Source organism: Mandrillus leucophaeus, unplaced genomic scaffold (assembly GCF_000951045.1).
Source record: "Mandrillus leucophaeus isolate KB7577 unplaced genomic scaffold, Mleu.le_1.0 Scaffold23, whole genome shotgun sequence".
NCBI lineage: Eukaryota > Metazoa > Chordata > Mammalia > Primates > Cercopithecidae > Mandrillus > Mandrillus leucophaeus.
In genome coordinates, this window is record NW_012102365.1 from 1,212,602 (window position 1) to 1,238,311 (window position 25,710).

General features: G+C 46.4%; 1 protein-coding gene across 1 annotated transcript in view; it reads left to right on the top strand.

Moving 5' to 3' along the window:
• Positions 1 to 25,710, top strand: part of ARID1A (AT rich interactive domain 1A (SWI-like)) — a 54,413-nt gene that overhangs the window by 24,120 nt on the left and 4,583 nt on the right. The window contains exons 5-19 of the mRNA XM_011981660.1: positions 9,287 to 9,527; positions 9,817 to 9,906; positions 10,585 to 10,752; positions 11,438 to 11,750; positions 14,423 to 14,568; positions 14,659 to 14,768; positions 15,989 to 16,198; positions 19,635 to 19,842; positions 21,008 to 21,140; positions 21,326 to 21,498; positions 21,857 to 22,007; positions 22,090 to 22,224; positions 22,309 to 22,405; positions 22,832 to 23,723; positions 24,085 to 24,215. Of these exons, the coding sequence (XP_011837050.1) occupies positions 9,287 to 9,527; positions 9,817 to 9,906; positions 10,585 to 10,752; positions 11,438 to 11,750; positions 14,423 to 14,568; positions 14,659 to 14,768; positions 15,989 to 16,198; positions 19,635 to 19,842; positions 21,008 to 21,140; positions 21,326 to 21,498; positions 21,857 to 22,007; positions 22,090 to 22,224; positions 22,309 to 22,405; positions 22,832 to 23,723; positions 24,085 to 24,215 (3,198 nt within the window). The remainder of the gene's footprint in view (positions 1 to 9,286; positions 9,528 to 9,816; positions 9,907 to 10,584; positions 10,753 to 11,437; positions 11,751 to 14,422; positions 14,569 to 14,658; positions 14,769 to 15,988; positions 16,199 to 19,634; positions 19,843 to 21,007; positions 21,141 to 21,325; positions 21,499 to 21,856; positions 22,008 to 22,089; positions 22,225 to 22,308; positions 22,406 to 22,831; positions 23,724 to 24,084; positions 24,216 to 25,710) is intronic.

A 25,710-nucleotide genomic window follows, 5' to 3' on the forward strand; every position in this document is an offset into this window, starting at 1 on the left:
AAAAAAAAAAACAGAAATTAGCCGGGCTTGGTGGCAAGGGTCTGTAATCCCAGCTACTCAGGAGGCTGAGGCAGGAGAATCGCTAGAACCTGGGAAGTGGAGGTTGCGGTGAGCTGAGATTGCGCCACTGCACTCCAGCCTGGAGGACAGGGCGAAACTCTGTCTGAAAAAAAAAGAAAAAAGGAAAGAGGGGAACACATAGCATCATAGATTTTGTAGAGTTTGATTTATCTAGTATCAGTCTTTCCTTCAATAAAGTAGTTAAGTGAGCCTCATGAGGTTAGCCAGTTGAGTCAAGTAGCTAATCACTCAGCATGTCTGGTGATATAGGCTGTTGGCCTTACCTCTCTTGGAGCGTGGAACCCAGCCTTTGATCATGTCAAGCTTCTATTAATACCTTATGGAAAGAGTGTAAAGTAATGGATTTGAACCTCAGGTTTATTTAATAGTTGTCTGTCCTTGGGCAAGTCACTTCTGAACTTGCTTCTTTGTTAAAATGGGGGTAATACCTATATCAGAAGATGATTGTGAAAATTAAATGAAAGCCACTCACCTTAGGGTTGAATATGTGATAGTCACATATTTGTGTCAATTCTGCTTCCTTTCAAAAGGAAGATATAAAGAAACTTTATTAACTTTTTCCAACATCCTTTGTATTTGGAGATTTGGTCTCCAGAGCTTTCTTTATGAATTCTGATGTGTATATAGGGGGTTTCCTCTTGGAGATGGGCCCCTGAAAAGCATTCTGGAGACAAGAAGAGTCTAACCCTTCTCTTCTATGCCTTCCCCATCAGGTGGCCAAAAGGTACCAGGAAGACTGAATCATTATCTTCAGAACAATAGCCTGTTGTAGAAAAGGAGAAGAAGGAGTTTGGTGGGGGATCTCATCCTATGTGATGGTTTCTAAGATACAAACCAAGTTTTTGGAAACTTGACGGGGGCAAGTAGGAAACAGATTTTTCTGAGCCTTTCCTGGAGTAGTTTCTGCTGTTCCAAACCATGGAGGTAGTCCATGTAGGTCATAGGGCTTGGTCTTACACTAAAAGGGTATTGTCAACCTCTGCATGTTTTCTTCCCCTTCCTTACCTGCCTAACTCCTGACCTGGAATTACCACCGGGTGTGAAAGGCAGCCTATTCTGTGTGTTGATTCTTTCTTGGCATTTCAGTTAACACCAGCAAGCCTGCTCTCTAGGCATAGGTGGCAGTTAATCTGTTGGATTGAAACCATGGAATAATGTCACAGCAATTCTGTAACTCTTGGAGTCCCTACCAGTCTAGGGTGGGTCAAATTTATCTTTCTTACATTTATAGCAAAGACTAAGGAGAAAAAAAGAGAACTTATAACTGGAACTTTATTGTACAAGTGTTCAGTAGAGGTAGCCTCTTCTTCTCTGCTACCCTCAATAAATTGTTGCTTGAGGAAGGTTTTATGAAAAGTCAAGTCTCCCAAAAACTTATTTGCCTTAAGTAATTAATTTTGTCTCAGTTTTTCTTCCTTAGAGTTTAAGGCTGTTGCCTCCTCTCCTACCTTTTCCTTTTCTTCATGGGTTATGTTTCCCAGTCTCTTCTGTGTTCTTCAGGATTTCCTCCCATTCTTCAGCATGAGAGCAGCCTAGGGGTGGGGCGGGGATAGGGGACTGACAAATTACTAGTGTAGATTTGGTCATTATGGAATTTTTTCATTCAAGTATTATCATTTAAATGGGGATGACTGAGTTGCAAGGTTCCCAGGACACACACTTACTACAAGCTTATGTGTAGGATTTACCTGGTTCTCATGATGGGTAGTTTACCTGCCTGTATCAGCACAACTCAGCAAAAGCTTTTCCCAACTAAATGGATACAAGAACTCTATCTGGGATTCCCCAAGGATTTAGCCAGATTTATGGGAAAACCCTAAATCTGAGCATTGTCATGAGCCTATTTTTTATACTTGGTACCTGTTGCCATTTCACCTGCTCGGCAAAATGAATTTATGTTATCCTCATGTGGCTCTATTGGGAGATAATTTAAACTTCCCTCCTCTAACCCTGATCTGGTATCTTCCTGCTTAAAAATATTCTTCAGCGGGCAGCCAATTCATCTTAGAACTTGCAGTTCTTCCTGTGAGAGTACCAGCACCCCCACTGCCCCTACCCCACAAAATAAGGTATGGACTGTGTGATTTCAGGCATGGTTTTGTTGTGGTGTGAAGAGAAGGTGTTAGCTGCTGAGTTCTGTTTGTCAGCAGAGCCTGACAGACTCATGCTGGCGCTCACTAGGGCTGGGCAACCAATCACAGCTGGAACAGTTATCGTCATGGAGTCCCTGTGGGCTTCCTCTATCAGGTCACATCCCAAAATAACATTGGGCAGTATTTCAAGTGAAGAAATGAAGGCTTTCAGGGCTGTAGCCAGCCTGGAGTGTGAGATTCTGTGTGAAATAGTTGGATCTGCTCCAGCGCTTTTGATCTGCATGGTAGATGAGCAATAAAATGCACAAAACACATTGGAAACACGTGAGGAAATTCTCCTGGCCCTGCTGCTTCCTTGGAACTGGTAGGGCACTGAGTGGGCTGATCCTCACCTCCTATCTCTCAGCAGGATTATACTTGGAGGAGAACAAACCCTGGAAAAGAAATCTTCCCATTAAAGGGGCATTGCTACAGTTCTTTTAACAGTCTTTCCAGAAGATGCTTGTTAGGTGGGCTCTTTTGGGATAATTGAGAACCTGAGAGTCCTGAGATGCCAAGGGCATCCCCCACCAGGGAGAATAGGGGCCTTTTTTTTTTTTTTTTTTTGAGACAGAGTCTCGCTGTGTCACCCAGGCTGGAGTGCGGTGGCGCGATCTTGGCTCACTGCAATCTCCATCTCCTGGGTTCATGCCATTCTCCCGCCTCAGCCTGCCAAGTAGTTGGGACTACAGGCACACGCCACCACGCCCAGCTAATTTTTTGTATTTTTTAGTAGAGATGGGGTTTCACCGTGTTAGCCAGGATGATCTCGATCTCCTGACCTCGTGATCCGCCCACCTCGGCCTCCCAAAGTGCTGGGATTACAGGTGTGAGCCACCGCACCCAGCCCGATTGAACTTTTTATTAATGATAAATGTGTTATAGAAAACTGAACTGTTATGAACATTGAGGTCTGGCTTAACAGAGTCTGGCTTTTTGTGGAACAAAAGACCTGAAAAACTGGCTTTTTGTGGAGTAGAAAGCAGAGGTGTGTCCTGTGTAATAAAAGGATGTGGAGTTCAGAGCAATATCTGTTCATGTAGATAGAGGGGCAGGACATCTTTTGGAGACCTCTGCCCTTACTACTCCCTCCCATTTCCCAATAAAAATATTTACTATGCCTAGCCACTGGAACTGGTGGGTATGTCTTATAACTTATATTGCTGGTATGTTGTTATATCTCTCATTCCAGAATATTACTGCTGGTCGTTTAACCCTGACCATATGGTGCTAGGGGGGTTTCATGCATATGTGCCAGAGGTGTCACAGACTTAGATTTATCCAGCCCTCTCTGATTGTATATGTGAGAAAACCGAAGCCTGGCTTCTTGCCAGTTTGCCCAAGGTCACAACTGATAAATACCAAAAGCTGGGCCTTGGTCTCCTTAGAGGCGTGACCTTTCTCCTCAGTTCATATAGTGTCACAACATAATGGAGAGAGAAAGCCAGCATGGCCTATGGGGTTCAACAGGCCTGGGTTTAAAATCTGGCTTCCACCACTTGCCAGATGACCTGAGCATGTAGCCCAATCTTTTTCGGCATCAACTTCCTCATCTTCAAATTGGTAATGTGACTGGGTACAGTGGCTCACGCCTGTGATCCCAGCACTTTGGGAGACCAAGGTGGGAGAATTGCTTGAGCTCAGGAATTTGAGACCAGCCTGGGAAACATGGTGAAACTCCATCACTACAAAAATACAAAAAAAGCTAGCCGGGTGTCTGTAGTCGCAGCTATTCGGGAGGCTGAGGTGGGAGGATGGCTTGAACCTAGGAGACAGGTTGCAGTGAGCCAGGATTGTGCCACTGTACTCCAGCCTGGGTAACAGGCAGACCCTGACTCAGAAAAACCCAAACCAAAACCAAAATGGTAATGGTAATAGTATCTGTAACCAAGAATTGTAGAAAATTGGGTAACTTTGCAAAGTGTCTGACATGTAGTAGATGCTTAAATGGTAGCTGTTAATCGTAAATGATTTTCCCCTTTCTGTGCTAACATTTTGGCTCCTAAAATTATTTGAAACCAACTATCCCATGCTGACCAGTTGCCATCTAATGAAAATGACACTTTGAGAGGTTGGCCCCAAGCCAACCAAATCAGAGAGATAAGAAGATTAATGCTCTTCCTTCCCCAGTATTTTTCTATGCCCAGGCATCCCAGCCAGGTGGGACTACTGTTGACAGTGGTTTATTTAGCACTTTTTCTCCAAGAAGCTCAGGGCACTTTACCAAAAGTGACAGCTCTCCTGAAGAAGGGAAAGCCACATCTTTGCCAGCCACAGATGCCTCCAGAGTTCTGAGACCCCAGCCCCAAGAGCTACAAAGGTTTTCTTTAGGCTTCTAGGATCCCTCAGGTGGAGCAGGGGCATTCTCCTTGTGGATCTATGGCGAGCCTGGTTTTTTAATTGTAAATGTAGCTGAAGGGACCTCCTCAGTTCCTGCCGTGAGCTGATAGGAGTGGTTGGTGGGTTTGTATGTATGTGTATGTGTGTGTGTGTGTGTGTGTGTGTGTGTGTGTGTGTGTATGTATGTATGTATGTATTCATTTATTTTTGAGACGGAGTCTCACTCTGTTGCCTAGGCTGGAGTGCAGTGGCACGATCTCCTCGGCTCACTGCAGCCTCCACCTCCTGGGTTCACACCATTCTCCTGCCTCAGCCTTCCAAGTAGCTGGGACTACAGGCGCCCGCCACCACGCCCTGCTCATTTTTTGTCTTTTTTAGTAGAGATGGGGTTTCACCATGTTAGCCAGGATGGTCTCCATCTCCTAACCTCATGATCCGCCCACCTCAGCCTCCCAAAGTGCTGGGATTACAGGCGTGAGCCACCGCACCCGGCCAGGTTTTGGTTTTTTGTTTTGTTTCTTGTTTGGTTTTTTTTCTTAGCACTTCCAAAGATATACACCAAGGCCAGTGGTGGTGGCTCATGCCTGTAATCCTAGAACACTGGGAGGCTGAGAAGGGCAGATCGCTTGAGCCCAGGAGTTCAAGACAAGCCTGGGCAACATGGCAAGGCCCCATCTCTACAAAAAAATTTAAAAATTAGCTGGGGGCCAGGCATGGTGGCTCATGCCTGTAATGCCAGCACTTTGAAAGGCCAAGGTGGGCGGGTCACTGGAGGTCAGGAGTTCAAGACTAGCCTGGCCAACGTGGTGAAACCCCGTCTCTACTAAAAAATACAAAAATTAACCTGTAATCTTAGCTACTCAGGAGGCTGAGGCAGGAGAATTACTTGAACCAGGAAGTGGAGGTTGCAGTGAGCCAAGATCTTACCACTGCCCTCCAGCCTGGGTGACAGACCTAGACCCTGTCTCTTAAAAAAAAAAAAAAAAGAAAAAAAAATCCAAGAAAATACACACCAAATTGAACAGTGGTTTCTCTATTGAGAGCAACAGAAAGACAGCCATGGGGGACTTTGGCTTCACCTATAATATCTGAAATGTTTTTATCATGAGAATGTTTGTTTTACTTGTATAACTAGAGACAAAAATGATCAAAACAAAACATTTAATTTTTCTAATCCCAGCTACTCAGGAGGCTGAGGCAGGAGAATCGCTTGAATCTGGGAGGTGGAGGTTGCAGTGAGCTGAGATCATGCCACTGCACTCCAGCCTAGGTGACAGACCGAGACCCTTTCTCTAAAAATAAAAAATAAAAATAACAAAAAAAAAAAAAACACACAAAGATGCACACCAAATTGAACAGTGGTTTCTCTATTGAGGGCAACAGAAAGACAGCTTGGGGAACTTTGGTGTAGGGGACTCTGGCTTCACCTGTAATATCTGAAATGTGTTTTTCATGAGACTGTTCATGTTTTACTTGTATAACTAAAGACAAAAATGATCAAAACTGTTTTTTGTTTTTTGTTTTTTGAGACGGAGTCTCAGTCTGTCTCCTAGGCTGGAATGCAGTAGTGCTATCTTGGCTCACTGTAACCTCCGCCTCCTGGGTTCAAGGAATTCTCCCCGCCTCAGCCTCCTGAGTACCTGGGATTACAGGTGCCCACCACCATGCCCGGGTAATTTTTGTATTTTTAGTAGAGATGGGGTTTCGCCATGTTGGCCAGGCTGGTCTCAAATTCCTGACCTCGTGATCCGCCCACCTCGGCCTCCTAAAGTGCTGGGATTACGGACATGACCTACTGCGCCTGGCCAACATTTAATTTTTCAAAGCGATTTGAACTGAACCAAGTTCTCGTCTGATGGATGGATCCTTGATTCCTATTCTGTTCTGAAATACACTTCTTTTTCCTGTAAGCAGGAAAGTTCTTATTACCAAAAGTTGGCAGTTTGATAAGGAATGGAGACTGTAGTAAGGAGTACGTTAGGGAACCTGCTGATCCCTAAAACAGAGCATTGAGCTGTGGGATTTGCTGTAGACTGTAGGGCCTAATGAGTGCTTTTTGAGGCCCTTTCTACTTACAGTGGCTCTCCTTGTCATCTTGTTGCCTCTTTTAGTTTGTTCTTGGTTCAGAGGCTAGATGTCTGTGGTATAACTTAGGCATCAAAACAGGGATGGGGCTGGGCCCGGTGACTCATGCCTATCATATCAGCAATTTGGGAGGCCAGCGTGGGAGGATTGAGCCCAAGAATTTGGGACCACCCTGGGCAACATGGCAGAATCTCTTCTACACACACACACACACACACACACACACACACACACACGGTGGCGCATGCCTATACACACACACACAGAGCCATATGTGGTGGCGCATGCCTGTAGTCCCAGCTACTCGGGAGGTGGAGGTAAGAGGATCACTTGAGCTGGGCAGGTTGAGGCTGTAGGGAGCTGGCATCGTGTCAGTGTACTCCAGCCTGGGGTAACAGAGTGAGACCCTGTCTCAAAAAAAAAAAAAAAAAAAAAAAAAAAGAAGAAGAACCAAGGATGGAGTCCCTCTCTCTTGGGACTAACGTGGGGCTCTTCATAGCTCCAGGTACTTTAGTGCTTCAAGAAAGGAAGATGTCCTTTGCTGTTACCTCGTGGTTGACCTCTTGAAATCGTTCTATGGTGGAACTAATTCTCATTGCATTTTTAAAGTATGCTGTGGCATGCCTGGCCTACTTCTTAACAAAAAAGAAAGCTAGCATTTTCTGACTTCTCAACTAACATGGAAAGCTGGACACAGGCACAAATGCATACCTATCTACCTGCCTTCAGAGCAAACTTTGTCTCCAAGAGCTCAGCAGAAATGCTCCCAGCCTAGTGAGGTACCAAGTGGTTTGTGGAAGGTCCACCCAGCTTGGATACTTGAAGGAGAGCCTAAAAGGTACCCTCTGACCTCCAGTGTTAACTGTCAGATCTTAGTGTCAAAGTCACTTTCAGCTGATCTTTCCAGGGTGAGCTCGTTTATTGGAGCAGGAATAGACTCAAACCAACTTGGATCTCCTCCTCCTCGAGATGTGTGGTGTTTTCAGTTTTGTTTTTGTCTGTCTTCGAGACGGTGTTTTGCTCTGTTACCTATGCTGGAGTGCAGTGGTACAATCTTGGCTCCCTATAGCCTCCTCCTCACTGGCTTAAGAGATTATCCCACGTCAGCCTCCCAAGTAGCTGGGACTACAGCTGCACACTACGACACCTGGCTTATTTTTTGGGGTGTTTTTAGCAGAGACAGGGTTTTGCCGTGTTGCCCAGGCTGGTCTCGAACTCCTGGGCTCAAGTGATCTGCCTGCCTCAGCCTTCCAAAAGGAGCCACTGCATGTGACCCAGTGTGTTTAAGAGAACTCTTTTGTTTACCATTTAAGTATCAGGGTTTTCATCCTTTCTTCAATTATAGTTAGTTCCAAGCCTGAAGTAATGTTGCTAGCTAGAGAATGAACATGGGGCAGGGGATGGAGTTAGGGTATATTTTCTGGGGTGAATATTTTTCATATTGAGCTCCTGTTTGCTAATACTGGAGTTTGTTGACTTAGAGTGAACTCTTTATTGATTAATTCAAGACAAGCAAAGCCTACAAATAAATACCAAGTTCTCACTGAAAAACATAAAAGCTGGGAAAAAACAGAATTTGTTCAATTGGCAAACATTTGTTGATTACTGTTATAGACCAGGTGTTAGGAGTATAGTCCCAGACCTTCTTGGCGGTTAAGAAATTGCCTTTCTCATCCAATGTATCTCTTTCTTACCTCCTACCCCTTATGTTGTAAAGTATGGTGACTTGGAGTGAGTCCTTGGCAAATGGAGGCTATGATAATCTATAATAATCATCATCATTCTAATATATAATAGAAGTAGAGGGGATCTATAAATGTTTCCCAAACTTGTTAACATTCTCTTGTAGCTCTTGGTACCATCCTGGCAGCATTTTGTAAAGTTCTGCTATTGGAAAAGAACTAAAGCCTCACTGAAGTAGTTGCTTTCTTATGACGATGGAAGTTAGGACTGGGAAAGAAGACGAAAGTGCTAGATCTGCTTCTGAGGGGATAGAAGGATAGAAAAGGAATCAGCAAAACTCAGTCACACCATTGTTTGTATATTGTCTCACTACTATTGCACTATAGTGTCAGAGTTGAATAGTTTTGAAGGAGGCTTTATGGCCCACCAAGGTCTAATACATATTCCACCTGGTCCTTAACAGAGTTTGCCATATGTAAATTATAGTATTATGACTAGGGCCGGGTGCGGTGGCTCACGCCGGTAATCTCAGCACTTTGGGAGGCCAAGGAGGGCCTCCTGCGGTCGGGAGTTCGAGATCAGTCTGACCAACATGGAGAAAACCCGTCTCTACTAAAAATACAAAAAATTTAGCCGGGCGTGGTGGCACATGCCTGTAATCCCAGCCACTCAGGAGGCTGAGGCAGGAAAATCACTTGGACCTGGGAGGCGGAGGTTGCGATGAGCTGAGACGCACCATTGCACTCCAGCCTGGGCAACAAGAGCGAAACTCTGTCTCAAAAAAAAAAAAAAAAAAAATTGTTTGTTTTTTTTTTTTTAAATAAAAATAGTATCATGAGTAAAGAACGTGTGTGATGTATTTGTCTTGATTATTTAAGGAAAATGCTAAGCAAGTAGTAGGATTATTGATAGTAGAATCTTTCTGCCTAATATTACTAATCCATGTTCTTATGTATATGTTCTAGGATCTATCTGGTTCAATAGATGACCTCCCCATGGGGACAGAAGGAGCTCTGAGTCCTGGAGTGAGCACATCAGGGATTTCCAGCAGCCAAGGAGAGCAGAGTAATCCAGCTCAGTCTCCTTTTTCTCCTCATACTTCCCCTCACCTGCCTGGCATCCGAGGCCCCTCCCCGTCCCCTGTTGGCTCTCCCGCCAGTGTTGCTCAGTCTCGCTCAGGACCACTCTCGCCTGCTGCAGTGCCAGGTACCCTCAAGTGCTGGGCTTTAGGGAGAGGGAAAGGTGACTGCCCCCAGTAATATTAAGGAGTCCTAGTCTTCCCCTGGCAGAGAAAGCATCTCTGGCTCATGCTTGCATAGTTTCCCCCTTAGCATTTGGAGAAGGGAGATTGGAACCTGTTGGCTGGATCTCTGTGTGTGTGATACTGGGAGGTACTTGGCCTCTCCATGAGCCATTTCTAGCTCTGAATTGACTACCTAGCTAGAATTTCCAGGCTTAGCCATGATATTCTTATGTGGTTCTTTGTCTGGAGCAGGCAACCAGATGCCACCTCGGCCACCCAGTGGCCAGTCGGACAGCATCATGCATCCTTCCATGAACCAATCAAGCATTGCCCAAGATCGAGGTGAGAGCCTGGGTGTTGGGGAGGGGCAGGGAGCTAGGACAGACATTTGAGTGCCCTGTGCAGTAACTTTTAGAGAGCTGTTTGACCATGAAGCTTAGGACAATCCCTGCAGCAAATTGTTTTTATATTCTTTAAAAGTTGACATGATAATTGTACTTATTTATGGGGAACATAGTGATGTTTCAATAGATATAACGTATAGTGATCAGATCAGGGTAATTAGCAGATATATAATCTCAAACACTTACTACTTCTTTGTGCTGAGAGCCAGCAGCAAATTGTGAAGTTAGAGTGGGCTTGGCCATGTTAGTGTCTCCATTTCTCAGTACTTATCTCTGTTTTGATGGTTGCCCTCTTACATTTTGCCTCATGTGGTCGGCAGTTGCTGAAGACTCAACATTTGGTCTTTACTCGTTAAGTCATTCATTTTGGTTTTTGTCATTCCTTTTTGTCTTTTCAAACCTCCACTTAGCAGAAACAGTTGGCATGCCCTGGTTAATGGCTTATGTCACTCTGAAGGTGCCTAAAATGACACACCACTGTATAGAAAATCAGATAGAGACTCCATGCAAGTAGCTGCTAAAGAAAATGTAGATGGTAAAATCCCAGGATAAGGAGGGAGAGCATTTGTTCGCATTGTATAAAGCTAATAACTATATGGATACTACCCACAAATAGGTTATATGCAGAGGAACCCCCAGATGCCCCAGTACAGTTCCCCCCAGCCCGGCTCAGCCTTATCTCCGCGTCAGCCTTCCGGAGGACAGATACACACAGGCATGGGCTCCTACCAGCAGAACTCCATGGGGAGCTATGGTCCCCAGGGGGGTCAGTATGGCCCACAAGGTCAGTATACTACCCAGTTAGGAGTAGATAGGGGTGAGAGGAGAAAACAGTTCCTTGTCTGATATGTTGCCATCTAGCTTGTAACCTTGTGAGAGAAGGGCTGTCCTTTGCCTTAAATCCACCCAGGCCAGGCCCTTGAAGAAGGGCAAGGAAAGATTCCATTTGTCTCCACTTACTCCGTCACCATGAGAAAGTGTTTCAGTTTCACTGAGCCTCTGTTTCATTTGTAAAAATGGAGATAAGGTGTTTACTCCACCATTGAGCACAGACAATTAATACATGGTAGCTATTGGTTATTTTTTAAAATTATTTTTAGTGAATAAGTCATAATGGAATAGATCTTTGCTCAAAATTGCAGCCCTAGGCAGATCAAAAGTTGAGTATCTTACACAGAGCATGGAGATAGAAAGGAAGTTATCTTCTTCTGGAAGTTGAAGTGCCTGTGTGGCAGCAAAGCCAGCCTTGCTCTGTGCTGCCTTTAAGATGGAGGGGATAACTGACCTGCCTTTACATGCTTCTGGCACCCCCCCACTTTTTCTCATGGAGATAAAGGCTACCATGAAGTTGGTCTCTTTCCTAACCAAAATATTGAATGACATTGTTTGGTGTTCTAGAGTTGAGAGATATTAGTGAGTTGCTAGTGAGTCACTAACCAAGTCTCTGTCTTCTCTTCCTCCCCTCTCAGGTGGCTACCCCAGGCAGCCAAACTATAATGCCTTGCCCAATGCCAACTACCCCAGTGCAGGCATGGCTGGAGGCATAAACCCCATGGGTGCCGGAGGTCAGATGCATGGACAGCCTGGCATCCCACCTTACGGCACACTCCCTCCAGGGAGGATGAGTCACGCCTCCATGGGCAACCGGCCTTATGGCCCTAACATGGCCAATATGCCACCTCAGGTTGGGTCAGGGATGTGCCCCCCACCAGGGGGCATGAACCGGAAAACCCAAGAAACTGCTGTCGCCATGCATGTTGCTGCCAACTCTATCCAAAACAGGTAAGGCCTGGGAAGTGGAGAGGGTGTCAGTTCTAGAAAATGTATTGTAGACCCACTCAGATTATTGAGATGCTTCTGGACCTAAATCGGGGGGGGGAAATGGGTGTGTGTATGAAGTGTTAATTCTTACGTGTCTTAGATGGGTCTGAAATTTCACATGACTAAATATCATATGTAAAGAACTTTATAAAAAAACAGGGTTTTGGCTGGGCATGGTGGCTCACGCCTGTAATCCTAGCACTGTGGGAGGCCAAGGCGGGCAGATCATGAGGTCAGAAGTTTGAGACCAGCCTGACCAATATGGTGAAACCCCGTCTATACTAAAAATGCAAAAATTAACTGGGTGTGGTGGTGCACGCCTATAATCCCAGCTACTCAGGAGGCTGAGGCAGGAGAATCGCTTGAACCCAGGAGGCGGAAGCTGCAGTGAGCCGAAATTGTGCCACTGCACTCCAGCCTGGGCGACAGAACTAGACTGAAAAAAAAAAATAGAAGAAAAGAAAAAAGGTTTTTGTGGAGTGTTTTGTTTTGTTTTGGGATCTTTTGAGACAGGGCCTTGCTCTGTTCCCCAGACTGAATTGCAGTGGCATGACCACAGTTCACTGCAGCCTTGACCTCCCAGGCTTAGGTGATCCTCCCACCTCAGCTTTCTGAGTAGTTGGGACTACAGGCACACACCACCACACACGGCTAATTTATTTTTTATTTTTTATTTTTATTTATTTATTTACTTATTTTGAGACAGAGTCTCACTCCATTGCCCAAGCTGGAGTGCAGTGATGTACTTTCAGCTCACTGCAACCTCTGCTTCCCAGGTTCAAGCGATTCTCCTGCCTCAGCCTCCCGAGTAGCTGGGATTACAGGCACCCGCCACCATTCCCTGTTAGTTTCTATATTTTTAGTAGATACTGGGTTTCACCATGTTAGCCAGGCTGGTCTCGAACTCCTGACCTCAAGCGAGCTGCCTGCCTTGGCCTCCCAAAGTGCTAGGCATGATCCACCATGCCTAGCCTTTTTTTTTTTTTTTTTTTTTTTTTAAATAGATATGGGGTCTCACTATGTTGCCAGGGCTAAAGACAGCTTATTTTGATTTGCAAAATAAGTGTTCAGAGTAGGTGGTTTAACTTCTATCAGTCAACATTTTGGTTTCCAAAAGGATTCTTAATGATACATATGTCTTGGATCTTTGGTGTTAGAAATAGCAAATGGTAAGCTTGTGGTTTGCCATTTCTCTTACTGTTTTATGTGGTCCTGTGTGTTGACTCTGGTGCTAGAGTGCAGAAGGCTCACGTGATTAGGTTTAACGACTTCTTTGGCCACTAAATCTTATTGAGTTGTTGATGAACCAAGGTAAAATAGGGTGATTGACTATAAAGAGCTGGATTTGGTAGAACTTCAGAAAGATGGAAGTGCAAAGTTTGCATTAGCCCATCAAGAAATAATGCAAAGCCACCTCTGGGTGATATGCTGAGGGTTCCAGTCTGGAATTTAGCATGACAAAAAGTGGTACAGTTCGGCATTTCATCTATGTCTTTTGCCACAGACAGGGCCCTTAAATGGAAATACAACTTGACTTTGGAGGTGGCTTTGAGGAAGGCAGTACTTGAAAGACACAGCAGGGCTCTGCTTCAAAGAATTGTACCCTTTGAAATTCAGCTATTGTGGCTGGGTGCAGTGGCTCACTCCTGTTATCCTAGCACTTTGGGATACCAAGGCAGGTGGATGACCTGAGGTCAGGAGTTCAAGACCAGCCTGCCCAGCATGGCGAAACCCCATCTCTACTAAAAATACAAAAAATTAGCCAGGCATGGTGGTGGGCACCTGTAATCCCAGCTACTTGGGAGGCTGAGGCAGGAGAATCGCTTGAACCTGGGAGGTGGAGGTTGCAGGTTGCAGTGAGCCAAGATCGCACCATTGCACTCCAGCCTGGGCGACAAGAATGAAACTCCCATCTAAAAAAAAAAAAAAATTGGCCGGGCACGGTGGCTCACCCCTGTAATCCCAGCACTTTGGGAGGCCGAGGCAGGCAGATCACGAGGACAGGACATTGAGACCATCCTGGCTAATACGGGGAAACTCTGTCTCTACTAAAAGTACAAAAAATTAGCCAGGCATGGTGGCGGGCACCTGTAGTCCCAGCTGCTTGGGAGGCTGAGGCAGGAGAATGGCGTGAACCTGGGAGGCGGAGCTTGCAGCGAGCCGAGATCATGCCACTGCACTCCAGCCTGGGCAACAGAGCGAGACTCTATCTCAAAAAAAAAAAAATTAAATAAACTATTGTTCGCTATCCAGAACTTGAACTCTCTTAGTATCTTTTGTGGGATGTAGAAGATAAGAGAATCTGGGTGTTAGCTGGACATGGTGGTGCATGCCTCATAGTCTTAGGCACTCAGGAGGCTGAGGAAGGCAGATCGTTGGAGCTCAGGAGTTGAAGGCTGCAAAAAGCTGTGATCACACCACTGCACTCCAGCCAGGGTGCCAGAGCAATACCGTATCTCAAGAAAATAAAGAAAAATAATATCTGGATGTTGCATAGTTCTAGTTTTGGGGACCCATCAGTGTTTTCCTTTTAATCCTAACTAGATGATCACACAGCATTATTTGGCTCAAGTTCAAATCTAAAAGCCCAGAGTCTAACCTTTGTCTCTCTCACTTTCCATCTTCTTCCTTAGGCCGCCAGGCTACCCCAATATGAATCAAGGGGGCATGATGGGAACTGGACCTCCTTATGGACAAGGGATTAATAGTATGGCTGGCATGATCAACCCTCAGGGACCCCCATATTCCATGGGTGGAACCATGGCCAACAATTCTGCAGGTAAGTGCTAGTCATTCTCACTAGGGATTTCTTCAAGAGTCACATCACAGCTAAACTTACTGGTCTTGAGAATTTTTTTCTCTTTTACAGGGATGGCAGCCAGCCCAGAGATGATGGGCCTTGGGGATGTCAAGTTAACTCCAGCCACCAAAATGAACAACAAGGCAGACGGGACACCCAAGACAGAATCCAAATCCAAGGTAGCAATTTTTGTCTTGACTCTTTCAATTTTGTGTCCTATCTTTTTCAGTGGTAGGAAGGAAAAAGAAAAGAGAGAGACAAGATCCCAGCCTTTTATGACACCGGACTAGATAGTCTCTGAAAAAGCTGCTGTTGCCTCCTCTTATCATGAAGGGTCTCAGAATAATAGCTCAGTGAGTTGGGTCTGGGTTGGTCTAAGGGATCCTGGTAAATAACATAATATTCTCACAGCTGTTTGTTATGGGGGAAATGCCAGACCCTGCAGCATCAAACTCTGTACTGTTTGGCTGGTGCCCTCTGTGAAACCGTGCCTCCTGTACTCAAGCATTGATAGATGGGGTGTGCCATGGGCAACTAGTTGCTCTTCTCTTCCTGAACCTTACTCGTGGCAGCAGGAATGGTACCCTGTGTACTGTAAAGAAGGAGATAAGGCACATGAGACTTGATTCCTTGGCTTCCCTTAGGTTGGTCCTGGGTGTGCTGTTAGGCTGTGCAGAAGTAATGGGTCCTACTCAGCATTTGGGTCATTTGAAATATTTCTGTCCTTGGCCATACCTCACTTTCCCTATCTATATACGTAGGGAAAATAAAAATCATAGCTGTTACCTCCTATGAGTTTTCACCTCCAGCTCCCAGCCCTTTTGACCATCCTCCTGTCTTGGACAGGATGATATCCAAAGCCCTTCAACCAGGTGGGAAACCCTTCCTTTCTTTAGAAGAGGCAAAGAGTTTCTTTTCATTTTAGTCCATCCCATTGCCTCAAGATCATGTTGTGAGTTTTTCGATTTACCTAAAACATAGTACCTAAGTATGTTCAGGCTCCTGGATAGTAGTGTGGGAGTAGTAGTGGCTTTGATGTCAGATGGACAAGGATTTGATCCTCAGCCTGCCACTTAAAAGCTGTGAGATCTTACGCTTTGCCTCCTGGTGCCTGCTTCCTTATCTTTAAAAATTGGGATAATTTTATAATATCTAATATATAAAGGCATCTAGCATCCCACCCAGTACATAACATATATTCAGTGTTAGCTTCCTTCCTTTATAGGAAAAAAAAAATTGGTTCTTTTTTGGCCCTTCAACCTTGTGAAGGCAGGGCAGGTGTTAGTGACCACCCCAGAGTAAGAAGCTTTAACACTGCTCCTGTGAAGAGACTTCTGAGACCCTTAGCATAGGCTTTGAATCTGACCCATTCCTATGAATTTTGACCTGAACCTTCCAGAAATCCAGTTCTTCTACTACAACCAATGAGAAGATCACCAAGTTGTATGAGCTGGGTGGTGAGCCTGAGAGGAAGATGTGGGTGGACCGTTATCTGGCCTTCACTGAGGAGAAGGCCATGGGCATGACAAATCTGCCTGCTGTGGGTAGGAAACCTCTGGACCTCTATCGCCTCTATGTGTCTGTGAAGGAGATTGGTGGATTGACTCAGGTGAGTGGGTGCCTGACACTTGACTGCCCCTGTGGTTTCCACAAACCCCTTTCTTAGGTACTCACTGGCTTCACGTGGTACCATGCATCCCACAGGGACATCATCCTCTCCTGCTCTCTGAGTCGAATATTGATAATATTGATAGACCAGGGAGCACAGGTTTCCCAGAAGATAAGGCAGGAAGCAGAGACCTCCCTGGTAGTATGAGGTATTAGCAGTAAGTTTACCGTGTATCTAGGGTCCCACTGAGATGCAAAGCTAGGGAAGGTCTGTGGGCATTCTGATTCCATGGGAGGCAATTTGGCATAGTAGCAAAGACAGGATTTGGAGAGATGGACCTGGTTTTGAGTCCCTTCTTACCCACTTACAACATATATGACCTTAAGGTGTGTAACCACTCTGAACCTTAATTTTCTTATTTGTAAAATACAAACACTATGTAACAGTATATAACTCACTAGACTATCAAAAGTTAGAAAAACCTTGACTTTCAGCAAGGTTTCTGCCACATAAATCGGCCTGCAAGATGGTACAGAGGCAGCCAGAGTATAAGTAGATCTTCCCATTCCTGGAATCTTCCCAGTAGAGACAGGATTTCAGGAACTGTTTAGTAGAAATAGTTTATTATAAAGGAAGAAGTAGTAGGAAATGATGTGTTTAGTTTTTCTGTATGGGAAACTTAAATGATAACCTGAATTGGACACCACCCAGAGCTTGCGCCTACTCTGATACCTTACAATTTTGTAGACTTAGCCCAGGAGGCAAACAGGTGAGGCAGCACAGGCAGACAGCAGACTGTGCCTTGCAGACTTTCCTCCTGTGTGTGTTCTGTAGTCACCAGACCAGAAGCCTGCTGTTGGATCAGTTTGTGGCTGAGCTCGGGGAGGCGTGGCAGGGAGGGACTTATTCCAGACCTTCTAAATCAGAAGAGGAAAACAGCTGTCACCAGCAGAAAAGAAAGTGATTGGAATGAAGCCAGCCAACAGTCAGTTATGAATTCCTTCTCCCTTCAGGCTTTATTCCCCTCCCCCACAAAGGAAAACAAAACAAAACAAGACACGTGCATACTGCCACATAACTGGCATGAGAAGCAAAGCCATGGAAGGCTTTTGAGGTGACTCCATGTATATTCCTGCCATTCTCCCTGATACTCAGATCTCATAGTCAAGTCTTCCCTGCCTATAGGGAAGGAGAGCTTTGGGTTAGGTTTCGCTCGCTTCTGATTCGGTGAGCTTCAGGGTTCACTGAACCTAGGATGAGATACAGAGAGAATTCTGATGTCTGAGTCTCTTCCAGATTGCAAAAGGATGCAAACCTTTAAAATGCCTTGTAATTGAACTTTTAAAAGACAGTGATAATTCAGGGGCAAAAGAGTGCTTTTTATAAGTTAGTTTATGAAGGCTCCAAGAAAGCAAAGCTGCATCTTGAGCTTATCTAAAGGATTAGTAGGGTTTAGGTGGAAGAATGGCCAATCCAGTAGACTGGCCTAGATGCCACGGAGATGGGAGAGAGTCTGGATATTTCCCACCAAGGCCGTCTCCAACCATGAAGACTTAGCTCAGGTGTTACCCACTCTAAGAAGTATTCCTAGTCACCTCTGCCCCATCTAGGTTGTCCCCCTCTGTGCCTGTTGAAACTCCTCTTTCTAGTGTCATGGGTACCGTATCAGCAGACATTACGACTTACTGAACTTCCTTTGTGTATAGGGACTGGAAAACCCTTGTTCCCAGGCCTTGGGGGAACAGATTTACCATATGGTAGATGAATAAGCGTAAGAATACATGAAGAAAGAGACCTGTCCATCTAGAGCAGAAAGACTAATTGTAGGGAGCATCTGGGGAATGGGCTTGGTCAGTGTGCCCTAAAGCTGAGGGAAGGAGGCAGAACTGTAGGTTGGCTGCTGGGGAGGTACAAAATTCATAATAAGGCCGGGCGCAGTGGCTCACGCCTATAATCCCAGCACTTTGGGAGGCCGAGGCGGGCGGATCACGAGGTCAGGATATCGAGACCATCCTGGCTAACATGGTGAAACCCCGTCTCTACTAAAAATACAAAAAATGAGCCGGGCGTGGTGGCGGGCGTCTGTAGTCCCAGCTACTCGGAGGCTGAGGCAGGAGAATGGCATGAACCTGGGAGGCGGAGCTTGCAGTGAGCCAAGATCGCGCCACTGCACTCCAGCCTAGGTGACAAAGCGAGACTCCTTCTCAAAAAAAAAAAAAAGTCATAATAAGGCCCTGGATCAGGCACAGTGGCTCACACCTGTAATCCCAGCACTTTGGGAGGCTGAGACGGGCGGATCACCTGAGGTCAGGAGTTTGAGACCAGCCTGGCCAACATGGCCAAACCTTGTCTCTACTAAAAATATAAAAATTAGTGGGGCATGGTGGCGGGCGCCTGTAGTCCCACTGCTTGGCAGACTGAGGCAGGAGAATCACTTGAACCCAGGAGGAGGAGGTTGCAGTGAGCAGAAATGGCGCCACTACACTCCAGCCTGGGTGACAAAGTGAGATTCTGTCTCTAAATAAATAAATAAATAAGACTCTGAACACCTGGACCATCAGGACAGTGACTGGTAAGGGAACGGGATCTCCGGTTATTTGTCAGTGAGATATGTTAGGGGAGCCAGTGGCACAAGAATGTCAAATTTGCAGGGAGCACCATGCCAAGAAAAAAATCAGATGTGTAAATTCCCAGTTTGACAAAGCAAGTCAAGCAGGGTGGTCATTGATACTATCACGAGTCTCCATTTTATAAAATGTTAGTTTTTATTAGTGCATTTAAAATAGGATTTAGGGCCAGGCACAGTGGCTCATGCCTGTAATCTCAGCACTTTAGGAGGCTGAGGCGAGTAGATGACTTGAAGCCAGGAGTTTGAGACCAGCCTGGCCAACATGGTGAAACCCTGTCTCCACTAAAAATACAGAAATTAGCCAGAAGTGGTGGTGCACGCCTGTAATCCCAGCTACTGGGGAGGCTGAGATAAGAGAATCGCTTGAGCCCGGGAGGCAGAGGTTACAGTGAGCTGAGATCGTGCCACTGCATTCCAGCCTAGGCGACAGAGCGAGATTTATTTTTTCTGTCTCAAAAAAAAAGAAAAAAAAAAAGGATTTAGATATGCAGATGATTTGTACACCATTTTTTAGCAGTGTACTAAAAAACTGGACTCTGAATTCTGTTCCAGTAGTAATGTGAAATTTGCCCTGTTTTGCATAAGCACAGTCTGATAGTTGCAGTGGAACATCCTGAGGGTAAAACGAAGCCAGCTGCAGATTTAGCACTTCTTATGGAGTATCCACCAAGCAAGTTTAACTTTTTTAATTAACTAAGAACTGTGATTTTACAAAGATGAATACCTTGCAGCCTGATGGGGCTTGGGACTTTCGGGCAGAAAACCAGGCGGGAGATATACCCCGACTCTTTTGGTTTGATTATACAGGTCAACAAGAACAAAAAATGGCGGGAACTTGCAACCAACCTCAATGTGGGCACATCAAGCAGTGCTGCCAGCTCCTTGAAAAAGCAGTATATCCAGTGTCTCTATGCCTTTGAATGCAAGATTGAACGGGGAGAAGACCCTCCCCCAGACATCTTTGCAGCTGCTGATTCCAAGAAGTCGCAGCCCAAGATCCAGCCTCCCTCTCCTGGTAAGGATGGGATCAGCGGCCCCACCAAGGCTGAGAGGGCCTGTTGCCCTGGCCTCATATTCAGTGGTACCTGCCTCCAGTAGGATATGCCAAGATCTGTGCTCTGCCTTGCCCTACCACAGGGCTTAATAGGTTGGCTGACTAGAGAGTGGGCAGTGAAAACTCCCTTGGGAGGTACTCTTCAGCAGCCCTTAAAGTTTTAATTTTTGTTGTGCAGCTGGCAACTTGCCAAATGTTTGTAAAGTTGTGAATGGGAGGGGCACAAGAGGAGTTGAGGGAACTGACAAATGGCAGCAAGACAGGGCCATCTGGGAGCTTTGGCCCCTTGATGTCAGCACCTTAGAATGCAGCTCAGACTAGAGCCCTGAATTCCCCAGGGAGCTGAGATGGTAATGAATGGAAAGGAGGGAGTGGGGAAGGGATATGAATGGAACTCCCTGATGGGAGTGCCTCTGCCCACCCTCCTTTCTGAGAGGAGGCTGAGGCCTAGGGCGAGCCTAGAGAGGGAAGAAGACCAGGGTGCCTGGAAGGTGGGTGTAAACACATGTGCCCTGGTGTTGACCTCTGAGGGTGTAATGAGTGCCTGAGATGACTCATCAGCTGGGGAGGCCTCAGCAGTGGGATATCTACTGCCAGGAGTGGTAACTATTGGAAACATTAATTACTAGTAGTTTTGTACTCATCAGCTTAGAAGAACATTTGAACTTGAGAGATGACACCAAGCTGGATGCTTCAGAACAGGAGCTCCTAGACTCCTAAAATACATCCCAGATTTGGAAGCCCCTCCCTACCCAGGATTTGGGAGGCTCTGACTGGAGCTCATGGGCCAGCATTACAGGGTTTAATAGGTTAGACAAGGTCCTTTGGAGGAGTGAAAAGAAATAGCCAGGGAAGCTGGCAGTGACTCAAGGAATCACCAGCATGGTGATGTCATGGCCACAACACTCCTCTTTTCTACATGTAAAACAAAAACAAAGAGCTACAAAACCCTCAAATTCCCGTCTTTATGACCTGGCCTTGTAGATCCTCTGCTAAGAAGGGTGATCAGGCTTTAAAGGCCTTAGGAAGAACTTTCCCAAAGAGATTCTGGGTCATTCGTGTGTTTGTGTGAGAGTTAAACACTTTCATGCCAAGCAAACTGCTCAAATTGTATCTCTGTCCACAGCGGGATCAGGATCTATGCAGGGGCCCCAGACTCCTCAGTCAACCAGCAGTTCCATGGCAGAAGGAGGAGACTTAAAGCCACCAACTCCAGCATCCACACCACACAGTCAGATCCCCCCATTGCCAGGCATGAGGTATGGCCAAGAGCAGGGGCAGATGGTTGGGAGGGATGGCTGGAGATAAGTGCATGGGAACTCCTTTGCAGCCAAAGGGTGGTCTTTGCCTCTGCCTTCCCAGCCAGTGACTACTGCGTGTCCTGTGTTATATTGGAGAAATTGGTCTATTTGTGGTCTAACTGGTTTTCCTCACTCTGGAGCAGGAGCAATTCGGTTGGGATCCAGGATGCCTTTAATGATGGAAGTGACTCCACATTCCAGAAGCGGAATTCCATGACTCCAAACCCTGGGTATCAGCCCAGTATGAATACCTCTGACATGATGGGGCGCATGTCCTATGAGCCAAATAAGGATCCTTATGGCAGCATGAGGAAAGGTGACTGATCTGATTGCTGTTTGAGCTTGTGCTCGTAAAGATGGGACCAGTGAAATGGTGGGAAATCTTGAGAGTGGGTCAGGGTTCTTGTGGAGCCATCTTCTGAGATAATGCATTTCCTGCCCTAACTACCCCTCTTCATCCCTACCTCCTTTCTTGTCTCCTCCTTGACCTCACCTTGTCATCCCTTAACAAGTACATGTCTTTTGCTGGTTGGGGCCTCTTTAGATCTGTGTTTTGAACTTGTCTGGAAAACAATGAGATCAAACTTGAAGAGGGCCTGGGTGTTTGGAGCAAATATATATTACCAGCTTTGCCAACTTACCAGTTTGTTCACTGCTTGCCTTTCTACACTCAGCTCCAGGGAGTGATCCCTTCATGTCCTCAGGGCAGGGCCCCAACGGCGGGATGGGTGACCCCTACAGTCGTGCTGCTGGCCCTGGGCTAGGAAATGTGGCGATGGGACCACGACAGCACTATCCCTATGGAGGTCCTTATGACAGAGTGAGGTAAGCATGACCCCAGCTCCTGTCCACCCGCCAGCACCCTGAGGCTATAGTGGGCTCAATCTGTCTCTTCAATTTTGTTTAGGACGGAGCCTGGAATAGGGCCTGAGGGAAACATGAGCACTGGGGCCCCACAGCCTAATCTCATGCCTTCCAACCCAGACTCGGGGATGTATTCTCCTAGCCGCTACCCCCCGCAGCAGCAGCAGCAGCAGCAACGGTGAGTAAAGCCTGGTCTTGGTGCTGCTGTGACTCAGACTTTGCCACTGCCCACCCTGATCCTGTGTTTCTTTGCCTCCTGTAGACATGATTCCTATGGCAATCAGTTCTCCACCCAAGGTACCCCTTCTGGCAGCCCCTTCCCCAGCCAGCAGACCACAATGTATCAACAGCAGCAGCAGGTGAGGAGGGTAGCTGGGAATGGACCGGCATGCAGGTTCGTCTTGAAAGCTAGTTAGTAAACTAACGTGTTGAAGTCTAAGAAGCTCACTTTAGATATTTTGGCATTCTTCTCTCACCTGACTGGCCAGTCCTGCTTGAAGAGCCAAGTCCTCAATCTCTTCTCTATTTGGAGTTGGAAGGGGCTAGAAATAGACCTTATTTTGATCGTTAGGTTTTGTATATTTTTCTACTTAGAGCAAGGGAAGGGAAGAAAGAGTGGTGGTTGCTTTTGGAAACAACTGCAAAAGATAATTTGTTAAGGTGATTCCCATGTTTCCTTGGAGTCTATGGCCACCAGGCATCTAGTTGTAGCCATCTCGGCATCTGTGGGCTTTATGTCCCTGAGTGCAGAGTATTAACTTCCCCTCTGCTTGTCTCTGCCTTAGAATTACAAGCGGCCAATGGATGGCACATATGGCCCTCCTGCCAAGCGGCATGAAGGGGAGATGTACAGCGTGCCATACAGCACTGGGCAGGGGCAGCCTCAGCAGCAGCAGTTGCCCCCAGCCCAGCCCCAGCCTGCCAGCCAGCAACAAGCTGCCCAGCCTTCCCCTCAGCAAGATGTATACAACCAATATGGCAATGCCTATCCTGCCACTGCCACCGCTGCTACTGAGCGCCGACCAGCAGGCGGCCCCCAGAACCAATTTCCATTCCAGTTTGGCCGAGACCGTGTCTCTGCACCCCCTGGCACCAATGCCCAGCAAAACATGCCACCGCAAATGATGGGCGGCCCCATACAGGCATCAGCTGAGGTTGCTCAGCAAGGCACCATGTGGCAGGGGCGTAATGACATGACCTATAATTATGCCAACAGGCAGAGCACGGGCTCTGCTCCCCAGGGCCCCGCCTATCATGGCGTGAACCGAACAGATGAAATGCTGCACACAGACCAGAGGGCCAACCACGAAGGCCCGTGGCCTTCCCATGGCACACGCCAGCCCCCATATGGTCCCTCTGCCCCTGTGCCCCCCATGACAAGGCCCCCTCCATCTAACTACCAGCCCCCGCCAAGCATGCAGAATCACATTCCTCAGGTATCCAGCCCTGCTCCCCTGCCCCGGCCAATGGAGAACCGCACCTCTCCTAGCAAGTCTCCATTCCTGCACTCTGGGATGAAAATGCAGAAGGCAGGTCCCCCAGTACCTGCCTCACACATAGCACCTGCCCCTGTGCAGCCCCCCATGATTCGGCGGGATATCACCTTCCCACCTGGCTCTGTTGAAGCCACACAGCCTGTGTTGAAGCAGAGGAGGCGGCTCACAATGAAAGACATTGGTAAGGAGATCTCCCTCATTCGGTTGCCTAATCTGCCCCTTTCCGTCTTGTCCATTGTTCCCTCCACCTTAATATTCTGGATGAGGTTGAATCTGGTCCAGTATTGACTAAAATAGAACCAAAGAACTTTGGAAAAGGAAGAAATAAGCTAACTAAAAGTTTTCCTTCAAAACATTGCCATGCAGTGATGTCCTAGACAGACAGCTTAGAAGCCATGAGGGGCTGGTGTGTGTCATCTCCCAGACAGGAACTGCCTTCTACATTGTGTTATCTTCAGAGTAGCCTCACTGATGGGGCAACCCTGGGGGTGCCTGCAGCCAACCCGGGCTTGGTGGATGGACGACATGGAGGTTTATTTCAGGAACCCCGGAGGCATGGCGGGTAATGATGTCCCTCAAGTCTGGTCTCCTGGCAGAGAGCACATGGGCATTAGATACCATCAACATCCTGCTATATGATGACAACAGCATCATGACCTTCAATCTCAGTCAGGTGAGTATCAGTGCCTGGGGAAGATTGAGATGGTTTGGGATCTTCTTAGTGTAGACAATGGGAATGTCTCATCTTTAGCCACCATGGTCTTTCTCTTTCACTCTTGTAGATATCTTCCATGCCAGTACTTTGCTTCCTTTGCCTCTGGGCACGGGCCCAGGATCTTGAGAGCAATAATAATTTGTTTACATGGTACCTTAACACAGGATTGACTTCAAAAGGAATTTGGGAGACACTTTGGGGTATTAGTAAGAATGCAGATTCTATTGATGCCAGTGGGGACACCACATTTTCTAGAAGAATCTTGTGTTTTTTGTTTTTTTTTAATAGAGACAAGGTTTCACTATGTTGCCCAGGTTCATGAACTCCTGAGTTCAAGTGATCCTCCCAAAGTGCTAGGATTACAGGCGTGAGCCACCAGGCCTGGCCTGAATCTGTGGTCTTTTTATCAGTGAGCAGAGTACATTGTTTCCATTTTTCCCTTTCTTCTTTGAACAGTAGGGGCCTTTGTTGATCCCAGTGTCCTTAGATGTAGAGTGGATGGGGGATTTGGTTGTTTAACAATATTCTTACAAAGCTGATTGTTCAGACCCACCCTCCATAGGATGTGCACACTAGTAGAGGTGCTGGAAAGAGTTTGTGCTGCATCATCCTACTCTTTTTCTTTTGATCATCTTTAATACCTACCAACCTGTATATCAAGGAGCTGACTCATTAATAGTTACCATTTATTGTGCTCTTATTTTGTACCAGGTCCTTAATATTCTGTTTCATGTCATCCTAGCAACAGCCCTCAGAGACAGGAGATACAGTCATTTAGGGATGAGTAAATAGGCTCAGAGTCTTACTCTTGTTGAGGTTCACATAGCTGTCAGTAGAATCTATCTGATTCCTAAGCCTGATTTTATTTCCATTGCATATTATTGCCTACCATGAGAAAGGAAAAATTTTGATAGAGCAATTTTCATATGCCAGGTATTTGACATCTCCCATTTACACCTCAGAATAACCCTGTAAAGTTTAGGAATTTTTATTTTATACAGCTACTTCCTGGAAAAGCCAGAATTTTTTTTTTTTTTTTAAGAGACTCTGGCACCTAGGCTGGAGTGTAGTAGTGCCCTCATGGCTCACTGCAGCCTCAAACTTCTGGGCTCAAGCGATCCTCTTGCCTCAGCCTCCATGTCCAGCTATTTATTTATTTTGAGACAGGGTCTCCATTACTCAAGCTAGAGTGCAGTGGTGCAATCACAGCTCACTGCAGTCTCGACCTTCCAGGCTCAGGTGATCCTCCCACCTCAGCTTCCCAAGTAGCTAGGACTACAGGTGCACGCCAACATGCTCAGCTAATTATTATTATTATTATTATTATTATTATTATTTTGAGAGATGGGGCTTCACCATGTTGCCCAGGCTGATCTCAGACTCCTGGGCTCAAGTGATTCACCTGCCTCAGCCTCTCAAAGTACAGGTGTGAGCCACTGCTCCACGCCCCAGC